This window comes from Maniola hyperantus, chromosome 8, assembly GCF_902806685.2.
Source record: "Maniola hyperantus chromosome 8, iAphHyp1.2, whole genome shotgun sequence".
Classification (NCBI taxonomy): domain Eukaryota; kingdom Metazoa; phylum Arthropoda; class Insecta; order Lepidoptera; family Nymphalidae; genus Maniola; species Maniola hyperantus.
Genome location: NC_048543.1, coordinates 10,212,092 through 10,236,010, shown reverse-complemented (window position 1 = coordinate 10,236,010; position 23,919 = coordinate 10,212,092). Strand labels below are relative to the sequence as shown.

The following is a 23,919-nucleotide window of genomic DNA, read 5'->3' as shown; positions in this document are numbered from 1 at the left end:
TTCACGGTCTATTCAGGTCGATTAGGCGATGATATTGATTATATCCAATGCCTTAATAAAATAAAAAACAACTCTCCCGGTTAGCGTAGCTACCGCAGAGAGATCTTTTATCTCTCTTCGCAGAGTAACTAGAACAGAGTACCTCAATGGCACAGAAAATATTATCCGGGCTAGCTCTCCTAAATTAATGACGCTTAATTTGAGAGGAAAGGGGAACATTAGTCATTTAATATGGCTAATATTCTTTAAAAAAAAATATATATACACAAAGATGTTATCTTGGATAATATGTAGGAATGCACTATATCGACCATGAACGAATTCATACTCCGACTCGCACTTGGCCGATTTTCGGGTGGCTGTGCCCACAACCTTTTTTGAGGGCTGGATCCGCGCCTGACTCCACTAGATGGACAGACAATATCAAGTGGGTTACTGGTAAGCCGCTGGGCTCAAACTGTAGGTATTAAATGCTGTTCTTGCAAGAGTACGTAGAGACGTATGTGTGTTGTGTAGCAGCGTGGACATATTCTATTAGTTAAGATCACAACGACGAAGCCAACGATTGTACCTACAGTTCATCATCATCATCATTTCAACCAATCGCCGCGCCGGTCCACTGCTGAAAACAGGTCTCCTTTTAGATTGAAAAGGGTTTAGGGAGTAGGCCATTGGTTATTGGAGCCTTTAAGGAGAAAATAAATAGAAAACTTAAACAAAATATTATTTACTCCAAAATATAAACTATTTTCTCTTTAAACATTTGGTAGGCACACGTTGCTTATAATATAGATATACCTACATTATATAATTATGGGTTTCTCGGCATATTTTATAGTTGAGGAATTTTCGGTAGAGCTAAAGTAATAGTCTTGGTTTCTAGATATTGGTTAATACCATCTTCTCCCCTGAAAAAAAATGAAATATTTACTCCACACCTATGTTCAGTACAAAAACCCATTTACGGCCGAAATTAATAACAATCACCTATCACAGTACGCTTAGTACGAGATTGTATGTCTCACCAACGTTGATGGCATTCGAGTGTCGAACACGTTTCGCATTATAGTAAACTGGATCTTAACTGCCTTGTTTTAAAGCTCAAGTTTGTCTACACATCTACAGCCAGCGCTCCAAGTGGAAACGTTGCGAAATTAAAGTCAGTGGCATTGATATTTTAGCTTTAATTCAAGGCTCTTTAGGTCTATTTTACTGTGACGGTATTGACTCTGGAATTCTAGCAACGTTTGGTGAGACGTAAAATCTTATGCCTACTAAGCTGTAATCTGTCGATAGGTTCAAAAATTGTCAAAAATTGTTCTTAAGGCATTTTCTGTGAACTAATAATGTCACTAAGTAACTTATCAACTGATTACGGATAGATAGATGATAATAAATTTCGGCGGTAAGGCATAAGTAGTTGCTTACAACTCTCTGCCAATGCCGGATTCCTTACAGCCTCCGAACGGAGTTTGGCTTGTAACGTGGTCGTACGTGTTTATCCTGCAATATAACATAGAAAATGTTTGAATATATTGAATCTGGGTAGGTATATAGTTCCAAAACCCGATATACGTTGGGGCCCCAAGGTGCTAGAAAGGCGACCTCGCACCGAAAACCACAGTGTTGGAAGACCCTCCAATAGGTGGCCAGTAAACATCAAGCGAGCCGCTAGATTCAGGCGACGTGTGGAAGTCCCTACAAGAGACCTAGTCCTAGTGGACGTCCATCGGGATGATATTGAATCATAGTCCTGTTAACTTTTATTATAATCTCTATAAATGGCACGTAAATAATTTTCTAAAATTATGGTTTAAAGAATCTATATAGTTACACCATACTATTTGGCTTCTACAATCTACACCGCATACCTATCCATTCTTCTGGTTTTTGTTGTATTATGAATACCTCTAGTAATTTTGAATTGTTTGATCGTGTGGAGCGCTATTCGGCTACCATGCTTATAGCTACCACAAAATACTGTGGTGTAACTTTATTTTTATCAAAAATTGGAAAAAGAAAAAATGCACAGTGAAGTACTTATTAACTCTGTAAGAGATCTCTAGCCTTCCCTTTGACGGTGGGAGAGATTGTAAAGGAAGAAAGATTGGTCACAACATAGTCAGAGAAAGTAATAACTTCAACATAAATAACTTGAACATAATCAAGACAAAGTGAATAAGCATCTTATAGGATTTTGAAGAATCTCTTGGTATATAATTTTAAATACATAATATCAAAAATTGCGTAACCTTGCTCTTGGTATCTCTCTGACTATCAGAGGTCCAAGTTAACTTACCAAACCGAGCCAGCTTTCACAAGTTTGGCAAAGCTCAACGCCAATGTGATGTCATTGGTGATGACGCCAGCACCCAGCCCGTAGTTGGTATCATTGGCGCGGTCCACCACCTCCTCGAACGTTTCGAACTTCAGAATGCTCTGGACTGGCCCGAATATCTAAAAAAAAAAAATTACGAGAAATTAGGTAGTGTGTTTTTGTTGTGTTTTGTACTGTGTACTGTGTTTGGGCTATGGTCCCAAATGAATGAGTATTTATCTATTTACTAGATGATGCCCGCGACTTCGTCCGCGTGGATTTAGGTTTTTCAAAAATCCCGTGGGAATACTCTTTGATTTTTCATGATAAAAGTAGCCTATGAAACTCTCCAGGTTTTTATCTATACCCATGCAAAAATCACGTCAATCTGTTTCACCGTTACGACGTGATAGAAAGACAAACCAACAAAAACACACTTTCCCCGAATGTCTGCTATAAGATCTACCTATCTGCCAAATTTCATAATTCTAGGTCAACGGGAAGTACCCTGTAGGTTTCTTGACAGACCGACAGACAGACAGACAGACAGACAGACAGACAGACAGACAGACTTTTATCCCAGAAAATCAAAGAGTTCAGATGGGATTTTCAAAAACCTAATTCCACGTGGACGAAGTCGCGGGCATCAGCTAGTCAGTCATAAATTGTTATTATCATCCAAAAATGTAAAAAATATCCGGCCAATCCTAATTTCCGGTTAGATATTCTTTGTCGTCTGATGCATAGCATGATAAGATGGACTAGTTAAGCTGGCTTATCAATTTGTCATGATAAGATTAATATAGTATTTAAGCCTCATTGGGCTGGTCCATGCATTGCATTAAATTATCATACTTAACTCCTACCTTGTAATTTTATTTTTTTTAAATAGATATAGCGAGCAAACAAGCAGGCGGGTCACCTGATGTTAAGTGATTACCGCCGCCCATGAACATTTGCAGCACCAGACGAACCGCCGATGCGTTGCCGGCCTTTTAGGAATTTGTTGGTCCGCCCCTTGAATAACCCCATGTTATAATCTAGTGGGAACACCGCCGCGCCCGATGGGAGTTGGTTCCACACTTTGCACGTGCGTGGAAAGAAGGATCTGGCGCAGCGGACGGTTGAAGTGCACCAGACACCCAGGTGGTGAGGGTGAAATTATAATCTCTATATATAAAAATACTTAGGTAAAATTTTAATGGGACCCGTTCAAGTGATTCCTCTTTCGAAATAAAAACACGAGTAGATACATTACAAGGAAAATACTAATATGCCTATTACGAAAAAAAAACGTGGAAGTTCCAATTCTATAGAATTGGATATCTATTTCTGTATTTTTGATTTATCAATGGAATACTGTTCACCTCTTCTCTAGCTATGGTCATGTCATCATTGACATCGGCAAAGACGGTCGGTTTGATGTAATATCCCTTATCACCCAGTTTGTTTCCGCCGGCCACGCATCTCGCGCCGCCAGATTTGCCCGCTTCAATATAGCCCAGTACTTTGGAGTACATGTCCTGATCGATCTGAAAACATGAATATCATAAGATCACTAGTAGGCCTATAGCACCAAAATTTCCTCAACGTTTCTGATACGAACCGCTAAGGTGTACAATGCCGTTCCAGCGTCCGTGTTTTCCTCCACGTGTAACCTAAATATCTTCTAGGCAATGAGCCCATAAAGTTTTTGTAATGACAGTAAGTAAAGTTAGGAGTTTGTCGAATTACTTTGTACTTAAAATGACCCCAGAAGTTCTGTAAGGAGATGCTCGATCAAGCAGCACATTTTCTTAGAGTGTTGAAATCTCAGACCTGCATGTCTGCCTTCAAGTGACATTCAGCAACGTATCGATCGAGACGATGACGGCTATTTTTCTTTCCTCATTTAGTATTATTTTGTGCTTTAATTTTCTCGGTGGCCCATAATTTATTAAAATACTAGCTGGCTTCGCTCGGGTGAAATTTCTCAAAATGATTTTATAGTGTTGTACGTTCCAAATCTACGCTACAAAGAAACTTGAGAAAAATTTGAAGATCCGTTTGTGTTGTATCTTGATCCAGTTAGGTACGTCGTTCCCTGTTCTATTTTTATAAAATGAAAACAGGCTCAGTGGAGTAAAATTAACCTGAAAAATTTAGTTTTCCAGCAAAACCGGATTAGTTCAACACTAAAGATCTTAAAAATGCAATAATTGTAGTCTCCGTTTTTTTTTTTGCTGTCCTGTGTAAAATTCAATTTTGTGGACTGGTCCGCACCTATTCGCCAACTCTTCATTTTGGATTTTACGGTACCTAACAATAGGAGATTTACCTGTGGGCCCTGCTGCACATCGTCGTAGGGGTTACCGACAGATCTATTGTTCGCGATCTCGGCAGCCTTGGCCACGAACTGCTCGTAGATCCCGGCCTGCACGAAGGTGCGCGTTCCGGCGCAGCAGCACTGCCCGCCGTTTGCAAACGCCGCTTCGTGCGCTATCTGAGCTGCTTGCTCCACTGGTCAATATAGAGATGATTATGCTTAAACCGGATTCATTTTCGGAAACAGACACGGAAACCCATCGGAATACCCACACGTATTAAAAAAAATCAAAATGGACGTTATTTTTGGAATCAGCTAGCTCCCCACAAAACCTCGGAAATGTAACTCGTAGATATGCATTTAGATTAAGAAACTATAGACATGTACCTATGTATTAAAAATATACTTATTTTAAAACGGACTTTAGAAAAAGAGCAGGTTCTAAAAGCCCTTCTCCGGAATGCAAGTTTGCTCTTTGCTTGTTTTTTTTTTAAATCGAATTCACTTTCATGATCCCTGGGAAAGTATACCTATTATATATAAAAAGAAAAGGTGACTGACTGACTGACTGACTGACTGATTGACTGATCTATCAACGCACAGCTTAAATACTGGACGCATCGGCTTATAAAGTAAGACTTAAGTAGGACTTAAGTAGTTTGTTGTGGGCAGACCTGGGCGCGTTTGGAACCCTCGTAGCTTTAGTTTTAAGTTTGCGTAATAATTATCACCACTATATCTTACAAATCTAACACCATACCAGACCATCAATAAGAGTAATTTATTACCTATTTTGAATAAATCATTTGACTTTTGACTTTTGATTTTTGTACAGATATAATAAAAACAAAGTCCCAAGTCCACCACTAAATTACCTACTTTTACTCATATCAGATTTATTCTTCTTAATACCGATTGATAATTAATTTTTATTCTTATTAGTCTTATCACACGACCGCTCACGACACTAATCACAACTTAAACTCAGGATTATGTACCTACCTACTTTAGGCATCCGGTCAAAGAAATTAGATCAAAAACCCATCGTGCCTCAGTTTCACTCCACTATGCCAATATGCATTGCACCGAGTCAAGAAAGTTATTTTAAACCTGATTTACTTGTTCAACTGTAACCTTTTGTCAAAAATCGGCTCGGTATACTTAAATCAGAGCCAGGTTCAAGAAATAGCGGAAAGCGAAGAAGAAAAATCGAGAATGTTTCTTACCATCAGCATCATCGAACACGACCAAAGGGCTCTTGCCACCCAGCTCTAAGGTTACTCGTTTCAGATTGGCAGCCGGTGCCGCTCCAAGTATCAGTCTCCCAACCTAATTGAAGTAAGTAACAATTAATTATTATTTAACGAAAAACAATTTCGGGCAGCAATATGTCGCATCAATGCGAGAACATTTCTTTTCTGTGAAAAAAGTCATCCCTCCATCCATGGTTGCAAAACTTGTGTATTCTAGGAAGGTGCTTGAAAGAAGCAAACATCAGCTGATGAACTAGATATACTACCGAGTTAATTGTATTTTGTTATTTTAAACTTGGTTGCGAAATGGATTTCATTGGTCAATCAATTTTGGCGCAAACGCGGGTCGTTAGATATATTTATTGACCATTCTTGAGCCTCGATTGGTGCTTAGGCTGGCCACGTGGTAACGGGTAATTTTTGGGTTGAAATCAGCTGATTCAAAGGCAATGAAGACAACAGAAGGCAATAAATCAGCAGTTTTTCAGGGTTGACCCCAAAAGTTTTAAGTGAATTCTGTAAGTCGTCATATTTGGCATGTAGAGGGCATTTTCCAACAAGCTGCATAGGAACTTACCTCAGTGGAACCAGTAAATGCCACTTTATCGACATCAGGGTGATGCGTTAGCGCGGCTCCAGCAGTGGGACCGTAGCCGGGAATGATATTAACTACTCCTGGAGGGAAACCGGCCTCCTTGATCAGAGCGGCCACCGCAAGTGCCGTCAGAGGAGTCTGTTCCGCTGGCTTCAATATTATTGTGCAGCCTATTTAAAAAAGATCATCATATCAGTCACGGTAACAGCTAAGCGTGATTTGGTTCCTTAATATTATGTCATATTTTTTGGGATCGAAATTAGGCAATCTACTTGGGTCAATTTGCAAAATGTTCAACTAAAAACCATCTTGCTTCAAATACCTCCGTTTGGATGCCACAAAGACGTTAAGCTACCTTTGATAAAATTGAATTGACAGATATCAAAATCGTTAAACTAAGCTATTGATGATAAAAGTAGGTATAATATTTAATACAGTTGAACTGATGTATACTTAAAATTATACATACCCGCTGCTAAGGCTGGTGCAATCTTCCAAGATAACATGGTAATGGGATAGTTCCATGGTATAATTTGAGCACACACCCCTACAGGCTCTTTAACTGTCATAGAAAATACTTCGCCATCTGAAAATATTATTCTTGAATTACTAACGTGAGTCACAAATGTGGAGATAGCGTGATGATTTGCGTCATTTTCATTATTTATAAAAAGGCTATATCGTTGCTAATAAATATAGTTGGAACTTCTAGATACAATATATCTACTACTCGTCATGTTATAGATTAAAAATATTTTACCGATAAACTATTATTTCCGCTTAAGCTTCTAAAGCTTCCTACTTATCTTTAAGAAAAGCTTCGTAAGTGGTTGTTTTCAGAAGAATTTATGCACATAGTTTATTGTTGAAGAAATTCTTACCAGCCGGAATTGTATTTCCCAAAATTTTGTCGGCTTTCCCCGCATAGTATCTAATCACGCTGGCGGAATGATACACTTCTTCTTCGGATATTTTGACTGGTTTCCCACAATCTAGAGTTTCTAGTTCAGCCAGATATTTCGCTTGGGATTCGATGAGGTCAGCCAATTTGAGCATTAACTGTCCTCTTTTGGAAGCGTCCATGGTACGCCAGGTGGAATACCGGTGAAATGCTTTCTTTGCAGCCGCAACTGCTATGTCGACATCAGCCTAAAATATAAAATTTCAGTACAAGGAATGCCTTTTATTTTATCTAAAAATGTTAACAGTGCTTGGAATGTGTCCATATAAATTATATACTTGATTATAGAAGAATACATAATCATTATATCTATGTGCAAATGTTAGAGAGGATCCCAAGGTGTTGGAAAGAGCAGTGTTGGCAGACTAGGTGGACAGATGCCCTCAAACGAGTCACTAGGAGCCGCTAGATACAAAGGTTATAAGACCATGGAGACTGGAGTGTGGAAACCTCTACGAGAGAACTATTCATATGTTCAGCAGTATGCGGGTGGACAGATGACATCAAACTAGTCGCAGGGAGCTGCAGCGGTCGTACTAGGTATACAAGTATCATAAGAGCGTGGATTACGCAAGTCCCAAAGATCCTTACTCAGTACTAGACATATTTCGGTTGGCGGTAACGAGTAACGACGATACCTATGCCACTATTGGTGGTGAAAAAATTAAGGGCATTTTCATTTTCATTTCTTCCAAGACAGACTAATTCAATATGTAGGTACGATATTGTCTTCGTATTTTGTTATGACCACTGTTTACATATTATGACTATGAACAATGGCCTTCCAAAGGAATATTACTGATGTGAACCCATCACACACCGCCGGACGATAATAATATTATAGTCCTTAATCTAAGGCCGGACGCGATCAATATTGGTATTGATTTAATTATTATTTATCAACAGTTAGATAACTTGTCAAAGAATTCTAGATTTTCGATAGAGACCTCAATTTTTCGTGACATAATTTAATGGAACGTATACTTGGTATGAAACTAGCAGATTGCGTAAGGAATTCTGCTATACGTTCCAAAACGCGAGTAACTGACGTTTGCCTTGCAGCCACTTTCGAATGGGAGTGGGAAGGTCATGTGTGCCGTATGCCAGATGACTTATGGGCAAAATCTGCTTCTTTCTGGACTCCCCAGAATCAACATCGCCAGTGTGGTTGGCCGAGGCGACGTTGACATGATGAATAAGATAAGACAGTTACGTGGCCTGAAGAGGCACGGAATAGGGAATTGTGGCAGGAACAGAGGTAGACCTTTGCCCAGACGTGGGACAGTACAGGCTGGTTTAGATTTAGATTAGAAGAGAACAACCAGATACTTTTCAGAGTGTAGTCTTGAATTCATACCTTGTCTCCCTCAGCAACTTCTGCGATAACAGTTTCATCTTGTGGGTTTATGGTTGCGAAAGTCTTCTTGCTGACAGCGTCCACCCATTCGTTGTTGATGAACAACTAAATGATACATAATGCTATTTTATTTAAAAAAAATATGTGTTAGTATAACACATTTAAAACGCCACCACAAACCTTCCGTTTGTGGTGGCGTTTGAAGAGTGTTCGGATTTTACTTGTTGTTTGTTTAATTAAAACTTTTTGACCTGGTTCCTCTTTCACCTTCATCGAACGTAGTCGAAATTCCATGGACACGTACGAAGCGATTTGCCTCCTCGTTTTTAGTTCGAGCCGCTAAGATATGGAATACCCTTCCAGCATCAGTTTTCCTCTCCAATTTTAATAATATCGCTACCTTCAAGTCAAGAGTGCATCTTCTAGGCAAGCACGGTCCTCATCTTAGACTGTATTATCACTCGCCAGCAGTTCTGATTGCAGTAAAAAAAAATGACAACTACCAAATTAAATTACTATTCTCTCTCTTTCTCCCTCTCTCTCTTTCTCTGGTCATTTTCATAGCTGTAAAAGCTTTATTTACGCCAGAGCAACCGTGCGACATCGTGGCACGCCAAAGGAGTCGTCGGAAAACTGTCGTTTAAGATTTCTGTGGTCGTACTTGTAAAGTCCTTTTATACTATGATACACCACTTCGTATATTAATCTTACTTTGAAAGTAGAAAATATTGATTTTATACATAAACAAATTTTAATTTTTATTTGTGCTGTAACCACAAATTAACAGTTTTGAGATTTTCCCCCTTACGTGTGCTATAAGACCTTTCACGATTTAAAGTCAACGGGAAGTAGGTACCCTTAGATTTCTGTACAGACACGACAGACAGATAGACAGACAACGTGTGATCTTATAAGGGTTCATTTTCCCTTTTAAGGTACGGACTACGGAACCCCTCAAAATTACCTAGGTACTTATAAGCCTACTTAGTTGATCTTGAATCTTTAAAATGTAAAATCCATTAACAACGAGTAGGTATCTTGTTGCTAGGTATGCGTTATCTCTTTGATAACTTAGTAAATAATTATGTTCATCATATTATCACATTATATATGTTATTCTGGCTATAATTTTTTGTTTATATATTTTTTGTTTACAGACAATTATCATTTTATTAACCGACTTCAAAAAAAGGAGGAGGTTCTCATTACCTACCTACTTGATTTTGTAAACTGTAAGTATAGGCTCGGTAATATTATCAGAATTGCCGCTTTATAATGACAGGTACTCGCGAATTAGTCCGCGTGGATTTAGTTTTTTAAAAATCCGGTAGGAACTCTTTGTGTTTTTAACCGACTTCAAAAAAAGGAGGAGGTTCTCAATTCGTCGGAATCTTTTTTTTTATTTTTTTTATTTTTTTTATGTATGTTCCCCGATTACTCGAAAACGCCTGGACCGATTTTGAAAATTCTTTTTTTGTTTGAAAGGGTATACTTCAAAGTTGGTCCCATTTCAATTTGGTGAAGATCTGATGAACATCTTCGAAGATAGATACTGGAACTCCTCAACGGATAAGAGTAAATTGCTCGCGATCAGTGTAATAGCTTAGTAAACAGTAGATTTTTAACCAGTCATAGCATAATTCCATGGAGCCACTAAAAATTGTGAAATAAAAATTTTTTACAAAAAAAATAAAAACCGACTTCGTTACACAAACACTAAAAATTGAAAAATAATTTAATTTATTACCGAATATATTATGTATACAAGAGTTAATATAGTTCCATAATAATATTTTTTGGGGTCGGTGCCAATGAGGTGCCATTGTGGAGTCCCTTATAAATATGAAGTCTAGACGATTCGCGCAGCTAAAGCTAAAATTGGCACCGGCACCAAAAAGTATTATAATGGAACTATATTAACTCTTGTATACATAATATATTCGGTAATAAATTAAATTATTTTTCAATTTTTAGTGTTTGTGTAACGAAGTCGGTTTTTATTTTTTTTGTAAAAAATTTCTAGACAAAAATCAGCCTATTAATGCAAGATATCTTTGTACAAATTTCGTTAAAATCGGTTGGGCTGTGAAAACAATTAGGTACCTACCTACTTATGTATAAAAATAGTTTCCGTGGCTATTCATAAAAACAAGCAAATCAAACTCAATACAATAGGTAGACAGCGCAAATAATATCTAGCTTTTCAATCTTCATGAAGACCTGTAAGTAAAAGTCTAATACGAGTAGTTTAAAGTTAAAACTCCACTAACCTTAGTGTATTTAACGTCGACTTTAACCATATTTGTAGTTGTAAACTACGCCGGCTGTTTGTAAAATATGGACACGTCTTTGCACGGCCAATAAAAATCAATGAACTAAAATATAAAGTGAACATGAATACAGATTATTCAGTGTGCGGTCGACTGGTTTGCGACAGTGCTGCTAACTCATTGCATCAATCATTATTACAATATCAGATGTTGTGATTGGATGAATTTATGGTATTTTTGTTACAATAATGCAATGTAACCAATAGTGAGTGAGTGTCGGCCAATCAGTAGGGCGATTGTCTAAAACCTGCATCAATCATTATTACAATCTCAATTGTTCTGATTGGCTGAATTTGTGCAATTCTTGTTGCAACAATGCATTGTAGCCAATAGTGAGCGAGCATTAACCAATCAGAGATGATTGCGATCGTGACATTGTAGTTGTCAAACAACCGCGGTAGGGCTACAGGGATGATTGCAATCGTCACACTGTAGCTGTCAAACTACCGCGGTAGGGAACTAGAATTTACCAAACTGAAGTTTGCTCTGAAATCTTGGCGAGTGTAGGTACAAAACATCGCTGAGGGATTGCTATATAGTGTGTTATCTATGCTCAGTGCTTTACAAATATTGAAAGGAGACTGATTTACGAAATAACGAGCAGGTTTCTTCACAGAAAGAACAATAAAGGAAAACTTACCTACCCTTAAAATATTTTTGTTATTTTCTAAGTTTATTATTTTTCGAGTACTTACCTACCTACCTACATACAAATAAAATAACAGTACTTATTGCTGTAGCAACTTTCTTGAACAGATAGCAAGCACTTTAGCGCTCAGCTCACTTTATTGCGAAATAACTACGTATCGTCGTCGTCGCTGTCGCCAGCGTCAGTATATTTACCTACACTATCAGAATTCAGGACATTATTTTTCTCCTCCATGATCAGGACATTGACCTAGGAGTAGGGCACACGAGATTGGCCGACACTCTTTCACTATTGGCTGAAATGCATTGCTGCAGTAAGAATACTATAAATTGAGTCAATCAACAATATAGATTGTGGCGATATTTTTATTTTTTTTATTGATGCAGTTTTTTGTCAATCGACCAGCTGGTTTGTTTGTTTACGTTGTCACAATCTGCTAATATTTTGGCTAATATCAAATACAGTGATCGCGAAATAAGTACCTAATCCAAATTGAAGTTGCAATAATGCCAGAACACAATCACGGCTAATATTATTTGTTCTTATACAATGTGCAGTCATACGCCTCGTGTTCAGATTGGTCTACTTAAATAAAATATCTACTAAAAAGCTGAACTGCTAAATTACCAAGGTAGGTATTTACCTATTTATTATTATGTGCTATAACTAATGTGCAATAAGTAATACCTACTGAAAGGGATAATCATGTACAGTACGCGGCGGAATACAATGTAGGTACATCAACCTTTAGAAAGAGGTATCTATCAGTGTTTTGTAGAGCATCTCTGTCGATGAGACCGACAAAACATCACATAGGTATGAGTGACAGAGACAACGCTCTACAAAGCTGAAATGACATTCTGAAAGCCGATGTACCTACCTACGTTATTTTCTGCCGTGTACGTGAATAAAATAACCATATTTTAACAAGGTAATTTAATATCCCATATAATTTAAGCAAAACACTTACATTTAGATTTTAGCTTGGGAACATTAAATAGTTACAATGCAGTTAAAGTATAAAAATATAAATCTATTATATATTATCATATAGGTAGGTACTCGTATAGATGTTTGTTTTTCCTGGTTTTAGTTATTTCCGTATTTTAAACTCGTGGCTTCTTAGGCAGGCTCAAAGTAACAGTCTTGTTCTCCAAATACTGCAGGATTCCATCCTCTCCCCTGAAAAATAATACCAATTTATAATAATTTATATAGTAGATACCTACTTACCTAGTTCCTTTTAATACGGAACTAGTACACAATCATTAAGTATTTATTAATTAAGTAATTGTATTCATTAAAAAGTATTATTAAGATAATATAATATAATTTAAATATCTTTATTGCTTAGTACCCATCACACAGAATAAAAAATACAGAATAGGTATACTTAAAAACAAAGGGCAACAATTAAATTGTTGATTGAACAGAACTTTTTATTTATCTATAGGTAGGTAGGTACTTAATTAGCGTTTTTTCAGACAAATATTAGAAAGGTAGCCGAATATAGGTAAATGTATTTAATCAAATATTATACGATGTTAATAAAATGAAATATTATAATATCGTTTATTGATTTTAATACTTATAATTAATTTGTAAATACATTTAAGTAATATATATTTCATTAATAGATCAAACTTTATGTAATATCAAACTTACAATTCGCGGCCGATGCCGGATTCTCTGAATCCCCCAAATGGAGTTTGTGGTGTGACAACCTCATAGGTATTTACCCTGGAAAATGCAAAGTAATAACAGTTGTTAGTTACCTTTTAATTAAAACTAGGTAGGATTAATACATAATATTGGTAATCTATATATATAAAAGGAAAAGGTGACTGACTGACTGACTGACTGACTGACTGATCTATCAACGCACAGCTCAAACTACTGGACGGATCGGGCTGAAATTCGGCATGCTGATAGCTATTATGACGTAGGCATCCGCTAAGAAAGGATTTTTGAAAATTCAACTCCTAAGGGGGTGAAATAGGGGTTTGAAATTTTGTAGTCCACGCGGACGAAGTTGCGAGCATAAGCTAGTCTAAATATATAAAAGGAAAAGGTGGCTGACTGACTGACTGACTGACTGATCTATCAACGCACAGCTCAAAATACTGGACGGATCGGGATGAAATTTGGCATGCAGATAGCTATTATGACGTAGGCATCCGCTAAGAAAGGATTTTTGAAAATTAGGGGTAAAATAGGGGTATGAAATTTATGTAGTCTACGCGGACGAAGTCGCGAGCATAAGCTAGTGTTATTATATAACTATACAAAAATTGCGGGTGGAATGAAAAATATGTTGCCTTTGCTGTGAAAGCGTTGTAAGTGCTTCAACAGACTACATAAATATAAATTATTTCTCAATGATCGTTAAATAGAGGATCTTCCAAAATACGTAAAATCCACGTCCTTTCTTATTTTTAAGTTCAATTGCCATTTTAAATTATCGATTAAACTAAAACAGTATGATGTTACGTCACATTCCAGTATTTCATAGAATATCGCATACTAATTGCGCGTTTTGACGTTTGATAAAAAGTTACTGATTTGACTAGTTGTCAAATACCGTATTTATTACGGTTCATGAGCCCGCTGACACACAGACAGATAGACAAGCGGATGGACGGACAGCAGAGAGTTAGTAATAGGGTTCCGTTGGCACCCTTCGGATACCCTAAAGAGTGAGGTTTTATTTTGTCATATGAGATAGGCAGCATCAAAAAGCAGTTACCAAACAGATCCAGCACGAATGTGCCTGATGAATGCCAAAGCAGTTCCGACATCGTTAGTGATAACGCCAGCACCTAACCCGTAGTTGGAGTCGTTGGCGCGGTCGATCGCTTCCTCGAAGGTCTCAAACTTGAGGATGCTCTGTACAGGCCCAAAGATCTGAAAAGAAAAATAAACTACAGGTTTTGTCGAGACATATTTTGTGACTGACAAACTAGACATATTTGTATAACTAGGTTACAAGAGATTTATGTCCAGCAATGTACGTCTGCCGATTGACGAACTCATGAATCTGCCGAATGTTTTTTTACGAACTTCCGAAACAGAAATAACTGTACTATCTTACTTCTTCTCTTGCTATTTTCATATTTTCCTTGACGTCAGCGAAGACGGTTGGCTGGACGTAGAATCCCTTTGTGCCAAATCTGTCACCACCAGCGATACATTTCGCACCCTCTTTCTTTCCAGCGTTGATGTAGCCCATAACCTTATTGAACATCTCGGAGTCGATCTAAAAATAACATGAATAAGTACAATAAAGTTGCACTGTTACTAGTAATAAAGGTACATTCGGTTAAAGGGGACGTTGATATTTTAGGAGATATAAGTACATATAATATCATTGTATCATTGGTCCTTTTTGTAGTGATAATTTTGATTATGATGATGAAATGTTAATTATTTATTATATAGACTAAGCAGCTTTTGCTGATGCGTCTATATAATATCAGAAGTGCTTCGAGTTTTCCAAATGTTTTTCTAATTCTTGAACTGGTTAATAGAACTTGACAAAACCACATCCTTAGGCAATTTATTCCATTATATGTGAACAACTCTGTTGGTCAGAAAGTGTTTTAATGGATTTGACGATGGCAATTGACTTTGTAGCTTCATATCATTCGACTGAATGAATGTGTGGTTTATCATTCTAAAATCAAATTGCAACTGGGTTTTTGTATTTTTGTTGAATAATTTATGAAGTACCTACGGTGTATTAATTTTTGATAATGTTTCCAATTTAATATTATAAACATATAGTTTATGTTTTGGTATTTACCTGGGGGCCCTGTTGTACGTTTTCCCAGGAGTTGCCAACAGTTCTCTTCTTGGCAATTTCAGCAGCTTTGGCAACGAATTTGTCGTAAATGCCAGATTGTACGTATGTCCTTGTGCCAGCAACGCAGCATTGCCCCGCGTTAGCAAAGCAAGCACGATGAGCGATTTCAGCGGCTTCATCGACTATAACATAGACGTTTGGTTATGGGTTCATTGCTTGGAGTTTCTCTTCGTGATCAAATCAGAAATGAGAAGATCCGGGAGATCCAGCATACATATAACCGACATAGCTCAACGAGTTACGAAACTGAAATGGCAATGGGCAGGGCACGTAGTTCGAAAAACCGATATACATTGGGGTGGCCCCAAGGTGCTAGAATGACGATTTCGCACCGAAAAGCACAGCGTTGGATGACCAATAATAATAATTGTACTCAAGATCTAAGATCTTGGTGCTCGGGTTGTATAATTAATAATATTATTGCCTTGTCACTATATTAAAATTTGTAACAGTGGTTTTGTTACGCTGGCTGACTGCTACATCAGCGCAACGTGAGCCACCTGCCGAAGAAGCACACATTGGGGCCTTCGTGTACGATCATTGACGCGAACGGACGTACACTACTCTTTAATTTTAAAATATACCATTTTGTAAAACAGTAATTAAACCATATACCTACCAAAAACGGATTCTGACTTCTCAACCAGCTCCGGGAAGCAGCCCTAATGTAACTGTTTCAATAATATTATGAAAGACAATAACATACATGAAAGGTTTACTCAGGTGTTTTCAAACCACGTAAATGTAACAAATGTATGATTAATTTAAAAAATATGCATAACTGCATACGTAAACAGGTATTGAATTTTCTTAAGTAGGTATATAAAATTAACCTACCATCTGCGTCATTGAAAACAACCAGAGGACTCTTTCCTCCAAGTTCAAGGGTAACACGTTTAAGATTCACATCTGATGCACCTTTCATGATAATGCGTCCGACCTGAAACATACAACACATTTTACAGATTTTTAAAAACTATTACCTATACCTAAATATTTAAAAAAAATAAGAATCTTATATGACTCACTCTGAGAGGAGACCCGTTCTCAGTAGTGGGGCGGTAATGAGTGATCATGATGATGATGATGATGATGATGATGATGATATGACTAATATTACACTTTCACCTTCAAGTAAAGCTTGTGCTAGCAACGGGTACATAGTGCAACGGGTGGGATTTGAACCGTCGCGCGTCGCGTCGTCGGCGGGATTTCAGTCCGCTCCATTGAGCTATTGAGGCTTTTAACAATTGCATTAAAAGTAGCTCGGCAAAATATTAAAAACCTGCTGATACCTGAGACTTTGTCCGCGTGGATTTAGGTTTTTAAAAACCCCGTGGGATTTCAATTTTCCGGTATAAAAAGTAGCCAATGTCACTTTCATGCAAAAAATTACGTCAATCCGTTCCTGCGTTGCGACATGATTGAAGGACAAACCAATAAACCAACGAACAAACACTTTCGCATTTTGTAATATGGGTAGGTAAGTGATTATTTGTAAACAAACCAAAATATTTCTTACTAAGTAAGGAGAGATAAAAAATGTACCTCAGTAGATCCAGTGAAGGCAATTTTGTCCACTTTTGGATGATTAGTAAGCGCGGCGCCAGCGGTTGGGCCATACCCGGGTACTACGTTGACAACTCCAGCTGGGAAACCTGCCTCCTTGACCAGTGCTGCCATTGCAAGAGCTGTTAGAGGAGTCTGTTCCGCAGGCTTGAGGACCAAGGTGCAACCTGTTGGTTTTGCAATAAGTTATAGCATAATAATATTAGAGATGGACCATTTCAAAGGCAGCATATTGTGACACATCACGTAAAAAATATTTTTATTTGTTACGTACTAGCGACACTACTTAATTCATAGCCTTATTTAAAGGCCAGTGAAAATTCACGAAAGAAAATCTCACAAAGTTTGAGACATATTACATTTTATCCCGCTTTATTATTTAAATTTCGCGCGTGCATGGTCGCCGACCCGAGCTAAGACGCTACAGAGTGTGCAGCGAATACACTTGCATTGCTTCTCGTTATAAAGAGAAAAACATCTAGTTGAAATGATGTAGTAATTGCAAGTGCGATAATGTATTCATCGTGAAAAACCACCCGCGAAATAATCATAATTCCTTTTAAAATTAAAATATAATAATAATATTATATCAAATGCGAAAATTCACTTTCCGTGAAAAATTGCCAATAAAACACTGTGAATAAAAGTAGCATGTGATTTATGGAATGAATTAGGTTAACTAATATATAATTATATGTGGAGGAAACATACCAGCAGCAAGAGCAGGTGCGATCTTCCACACGAACATGGGAATTGGGTAATTCCATGGTAGGATTTGGCCACAGACGCCTACTGGTTCTTTTAGTGTCATTGTAAGCACCTCGCCATCTGCAATGTTATGTACTTTTGTAAAAAAAATTGTCAGTAGCTCTAGTTTACAGCTTTAGGTTCACCAAAGGAAATAGATCATTCGAGCCAATTGGAAAATGATTGTGGTGGGAGACACTTTATTGTATTTTTTATTAGAGTTCCATATCCTATGGTACGGAACCTTTATGGTACGTTTTCGTATGGCTAACCACGACCAAAACCTTTTACCAGACCAGACTTTTACCAGACGTGAGCCAATTTAGACAATATAATAAATTGACCCAGCCGAGATTTTATACTATATATAGCTCAATTACCACTCACTCACTGATTGACATAATTGTTCTCCTAGAAAGAGATAGAAAATGATATAATAATGTATGGGAGATATGTTCAGAAGTGGGATTCGACTAGGGAAAAATTATGACATTTCAGAAAAACAAGATGGCGGCCGACCTGACTTTTGTAACTTTTTTGTTTTCCAACCGATTTTGTTACAACTTGCAACAATTGAAGATATTAGTAAACGGTTTTTAGAAAAAGTGAAAAAAATTTGAAAAACAAGATGGCGGCCGAGATTTTCAAAAAATTCCCTCCTGTAAAATTTTGTATGAAACTTTTTTTTTTCACTTGTGGTTTCATATAGAAGACAAAGATTCCTTTAGGGCAACATATGGAGGGAGCTGATGATTGAGGATTTCGGAGACGGGTGAAGGGCACGCTTGAGGTATCGAAGATAGGTGGGAGGTGCTCGACCAAATGTCATTCGAAACCTCATCCAATTGCCAAAAATTTGGAAAAAAATTCAAAATTCCGAAAAAAAGATGGCCGCCATACAAATTTCATCCGCGTCAATCTCGGAGGGTATGAAAGATGGAAGAGTGGTTTCTTGGCAAGAGATGATCAGGATCCGAAGGTTTACTCGATGGATTGAAAAAAAATTCAAAATGGCGGAATTTTTTTTTTCATACAAAATTTATGACTTTTTTAAAATTTTTCAAAATGGCGATTATAGACCTCGAGAGCTGCTTTAGCAGCTCGAGCAGCGAGCAAAATACTAGTCCTACTTATATAGCTGCAGCGTCCAAGTCAGTCACCATCCAAGGAGCTTGTCAAAATCACTATCTATATTATAAATGCGAAATATGTTTGTTTGTTGGTATGTCCTTCAATCACGCCGCAACGGAGCAACGGATCAGCGTGATTTTTTTGCATGGTTGTAGTTAAAGACCTGGAAAGTGCCACAGGCTACTTTTTATCCCGGAAAATCAAAGAGTTCCCATGGGATTAAAAAAAAACTAAATCCACGCGAACGAAGTAGCAGGCATCAGCTGGTGATTTAATAAAAATTTCAAAGATTTTCCAAAGAGATACTCACCAGCTGGAATAGTATTTCCAAGAATTTTGTCAGCTTTTCCGGCATAATATCTGATAATTTGTGCAGACCACATAGCTTCGCCGGTCGCATGGGCGATGGGTTTGCCGTTGTCCAGGGTTTCCAGCTCTCCAAGATATTTGGCGTCTCTTTCTATGAGGTCTGCCAACTTGAGAAGAAGCCTGCCTCTCTGGGAGGCATCTAGTAGTCGCCATTCGGAGTAGCGATGGAAAGCTTTCACTGCTGCCTCTACAGCTATGTCAATGTCAGCCTGGTCAATAGAAAATAATTCTGTATTAATTTGTTACCTACACATAACTAAAAATAACATGAATACTAACGAAAACAAAGCGAAATTATCATTCCACATTGCAAGTCGGTTTTTACTGCTTTCGGAGTCTGCATTGAATTTATTACAATAGCTTTGGCAGAAACGAGCAATCACGTAGTGTTTACAATAAAATTATTGTAAATGGTAATAATTTATTTATTAAATAAAGAAAGAAATATAAGTACAATGACTTACCTATATATTATAAATACCTCTATAATGTACCTACTGATTATAATATTTCTTTCTTCATTTTATGTAATTTTTATATATAATTTTGTAATTCTTATGTTGTTTTGGCTTTCTTAAGCTTAAATATGAAGGAACAGTTCAACAACTACATAATATGTTACAAATATCGACGTCAGCGTGGCGCGGATGTTCACAGTTACATGTACCTATATGCAGTTAAAAATTACTAAAATATCTTTACTATACCAATAAAAAACCAAGATTTTTATTAAAACGTAATACATACTTATTGCTGAACATAGGCATAGACATAGGACTAATAATTATGGGGACTTCCACAGGCGGCGGTCTTGCGTCGTCGACCGATCCACTATCCACTAGGGCGATTGTCTAAAACCGGCATCAATCATTATTACAATCTCAATTGTTCTGATTGGCTGAATTTGTGCGATTCTTGTTGCAACAACGCATTGTGGCCAATAGTGAGCGAGCATTAACCAATCAGAGATAATTGCGATCGTGACATTGTAGCTGTCAAACAACCGCGGTAGGGCCCCAGTAGTTCCCGCCGACTGTGGACTGTCGTATGTCCACTTACAGCCGTACTTAGAGTCGCTTAATCGTTATTTAAGTTTAGTTAAAACGAGACAGAGTTATATCTCTTACATACATCTGTCTCGTTTTAACTCAATCTTAAGTAACGATTAGCGACTCTGAGTACGGCTGTTAGTTGTGGATCTGCCAACACTGGCAGATCCCCGAGGTCATCATTCCAATCAGTCGTCTAATCTATCCTGGTTCCTGAAACTAAATCGTACCTTGTCTCCTTCAGCGACTTGAATGATGACGGTTTCATCTTGAGGGTTGATAGTTGGGAAGGTCTTCTTACTGACCGCGTCCACCCACTCGTTGTTGATGAACAACTGCAAAGTTGTCGCAAATAATATAATTACAGTCAAAGTCGAAAATCATTTCTGGTACCTATTCATTTAGATTCCTACGACCGCTTTTGCTATTTTTTTGTAAACCTTACGAAAATAATCATAATATAAGGTAGGTACCGTAGGTAGGTAGGTCAGGTATTTGTATAGTAATTTTATTATAGTTAAGGCTAGCTTTAAGTTTTATTGTAATATTTTTAATTATTTAAAAAAAATGTAGTTAATAGTATGATTATTTTACCGAATATTATGATAAGTAGGTAATAATTAATGATTGTTTTTCATCAATGGTTTAAAAGAAAAATAATAGGTAGCATACTATTTATCAGTTATCCAAAATTAGTCATAACTCATAAGTCAAATAAACACATAACATATTACATAACTCTCCCGGCGGCGGTAAATAGAAAAAAAAGAAAAGAAGTTTGTTGTTACACAAAGTTACTGCATATTTTGACGATTCATAATTATTTGTTGTTGCCAAGCTGAAAATAATTAAGTATAGCAATACTATTATCATCACGGATTTATAATGAGTACTCGTAGCTACCTACTCAACTTTTTAACATAAACAAGATAAAAATTACGAAATCGGTCTATCGGTAGATATATATATACAATGTCAAGGCTTACTACCTAAATTAAGACTACATTGATATAAGTGATATTGAGCGATTTATTCAGCTTTTTAAAAATTATAAAGTAGACATTTTAATTATAATATTATTGAAGTAAAGAGTTGAATGGGTAACTGGCACCTATGTAGTTTTATATGATACAAAGATGCTTAGTAGCCCGGTCAAGCTAACTCAAAAAATAAGGGTAAGCTGACAATAATTTGCATAGATCTAAAAATGTTGCAACACCATTATAAATGCATTGTGAAAAGTCCCGATCGATCACACATTTACAAAAAAAACGATGTTCGCAAAAATGGCTTTTTTAATGGTGTTTACAAAATTCATACCAATTTAGAGCAAAAATGGATAATAATATGTATTATGATATAATATCATGATAAAAAGCATATTGTTATCTATACTAATATCATAAAGAGGTAAAGTTTTTCAGACAAAGAGATAGTCTTTGGAACTAACAAACCTATTATGAAAATTCTTTCACCAGTAGAAAGTACCCGTACCCGTGCGAAGAAAGGGCGGGCTGCTAATTGTTGATAAAAATAATGGAATATAGATAAATATACGCAAAAACGTTGCTCTTAAAACAAGCGATTCAATTAGACTTATTAGAGCATCGGTATAAATTCCACAGCACAATTATTCGAAAAGATTTAATATAGGTAGGTAGTTAGAAATAATATAATTAACATGGTTTTTTTTCATATTTACTGACGAGTTAAATTAAATATCTATAAGGAAATATTAATCTACATTTTATATTTTATAAAAAAAGTTAAAGATCCTTACCTTGGTATATTTAATATCGACTTTCACCATTGTAAATCAATTTTTGGATTCAGATTTCACGAGTGTTGTGTTACGCGGTCGCGCTACATGTGGTTACCGGCTTTGCATCGAAACTAAAATAGCTCTGGAATCATTGATAATACACAAGTTAAGTCTGGAACACACGCACAGTTCACTGCCCTCTGCGGACAATACCGTCGTCCGTTTACTCGTAAGACAGATTTGTCTCTGACGTAAATCTAAGGTCTGGTTAAAGTCACGTTACTGTGTTAATACTTGGATCGTCAATAAAAGCAAATTGGTGCAGAATTTGTTAACTTAGGACAATTTTAGTTTTAACCTTAATGAGGGAGTATTCTGTATCAATAACTTGTGCAACGCATTTTGTTTTGAGTAGGTAAAGGTAGCATTCGGTTCTTAGCGACAGCGACGCGCGACGGCGACCCGCGACCGCGACCGGGTCGCGCGACCCACTGCTTATGTAAGGGTGGTAAATTGGGCGGAATAGAAATATACCCGGATACGGAATAATCTACCACCTTACAAAGATTAGAGGAAAAAAATAATTTTACTTACTCGATCTATCTACCTAGTAAAGAATAGAAGCTAGCCGTCGACTCCCTTGTAATGTATATGAGGTGTTATAAATGAAATTTGCTAGATGTTAGGCAAAATTGTTTTTAATGTAACTTTTACCGGGGTCGCTTAATACATAGTGATGGCTAATAATGCTTAGTTATTCTAGCTTAATGCCAAGACTTAATTTAGATACATTAGAATGCCTTAGGTAGATAGTACATAAAATCTATGTTTTAAATTTAAGATGCCATTGGCATGGAATAGACAATGACACAGTAAAATTCATAAAATTGTTTCAAAATAAAGGCTCAGTAGTAAAGACAGGGTTCTTACTGTACACATACACTAAGAAGGTTCACTAAACTGTTCCAGGATACAAACATTTGCTTACTTGTAGGTGCGAAGACTGCAAGGTAGCTGGACGGCATCGGCCAAGCTCCCAAAACTCAATTTATTTGATTCTTCACAACCGAAATGTTTCATTACAAAGATTTTCACCAAGTCTTATCCATAGAAATTAAGTTGCCAACGTGAATGTGCAAAAGAAATAAATACGGAAAACGAAACCGAAAACTAAAACCGAAAACGCAAACGGAAACCCTGCAACAAAGAAAAACAAGATTATAATTTGTGCTGTGTGAAAATTTCGACACGTGGAATTTTCCCGATCAAACACAACTCACCTATTGAACTCCTGGCCACCAATGGTTTTCAGGAGTCCACCCACAACCCATTATCCTCATTTATTTGGGAAGGTAAAATAACTGGAACTGAAAGGGAAAATCATGAAATTAGGATTTTCTCTAACCAAACCGCCATTTTGTCGAATCCACATTACTTGATTTTTCACTCACCATAATTGATGAAACATTGAAATACGTTAGGATGACTAAATTTATAACTATTGTATTTTCCCAGGCGAAGCCATGGGCGAAAAAGAGTGAGATTTTCCTGGAACGAAAAAATTCGTCTTCACATGTTGACTCCAGAAAAATTCTAAATCTCACCAATCGGTGTTGCCAGACGCAACCCGAGTGTGGCCGCTCTCATTTAGTTTGATCATGAA

General features: G+C 37.0%; 3 protein-coding genes across 11 annotated transcripts in view; 1 reads left to right on the top strand and 2 right to left on the bottom strand.

Moving 5' to 3' along the window:
- Positions 1-23,919, top strand: part of LOC117984234 (phospholipase A1) — a 44,449-nt gene that overhangs the window by 13,173 nt on the left and 7,357 nt on the right. The window lies entirely within an intron of this gene.
- On the bottom strand, positions 712-11,219 carry LOC117984227 (aldehyde dehydrogenase X, mitochondrial-like). The gene is made up of 11 exons (XM_034970852.2): positions 11,059-11,219; positions 8,789-8,893; positions 7,352-7,619; positions 6,940-7,056; positions 6,453-6,640; positions 5,849-5,951; positions 4,635-4,816; positions 3,685-3,849; positions 2,300-2,457; positions 1,429-1,503; positions 712-908 (listed from the first exon to the last, which is right to left on the bottom strand). The coding sequence occupies exons 1-11, from the start codon at positions 11,086-11,088 to the stop codon at positions 833-835; spliced, it is 1,467 nt and encodes a 488-aa protein (XP_034826743.1). The 5' UTR covers positions 11,089-11,219; the 3' UTR covers positions 712-832.
- Positions 12,689-22,434, bottom strand: LOC117984226 (aldehyde dehydrogenase X, mitochondrial-like). Its single transcript, XM_034970851.2, has 11 exons — positions 22,275-22,434; positions 20,725-20,829; positions 19,387-19,654; positions 17,910-18,026; positions 17,178-17,365; positions 16,467-16,569; positions 15,570-15,751; positions 14,859-15,023; positions 14,514-14,671; positions 13,433-13,507; positions 12,689-12,949 (listed from the first exon to the last, which is right to left on the bottom strand). The coding sequence occupies exons 1-11, from the start codon at positions 22,302-22,304 to the stop codon at positions 12,874-12,876; spliced, it is 1,467 nt and encodes a 488-aa protein (XP_034826742.1). The 5' UTR covers positions 22,305-22,434; the 3' UTR covers positions 12,689-12,873.

Excerpts from the sequence above, each read along its gene's own strand:
- LOC117984227 (XM_034970852.2), bottom strand. The coding sequence starts at position 11,088 with ATGGTTAAAGTCGACGTTAAATACACTAAG. Across the intron at positions 6,641-6,939 it reads TGCACCAGCCTTAGCAGCGG|GCTGCACAATAATATTGAAG; the intron begins GTATGTATAATT and ends TTTTTTAAATAG. Across the intron at positions 5,952-6,452 it reads CATTTACTGGTTCCACTGAG|GTTGGGAGACTGATACTTGG; the intron begins GTAAGTTCCTAT and ends TACTTCAATTAG.
- LOC117984226 (XM_034970851.2), bottom strand. The coding sequence starts at position 22,304 with ATGGTGAAAGTCGATATTAAATATACCAAG. Across the intron at positions 17,366-17,909 it reads CGCACCTGCTCTTGCTGCTG|GTTGCACCTTGGTCCTCAAG; the intron begins GTATGTTTCCTC and ends CAAAACCAACAG. Across the intron at positions 14,672-14,858 it reads TGAAAATAGCAAGAGAAGAA|ATCTTTGGGCCTGTACAGAG; the intron begins GTAAGATAGTAC and ends TTTTCTTTTCAG.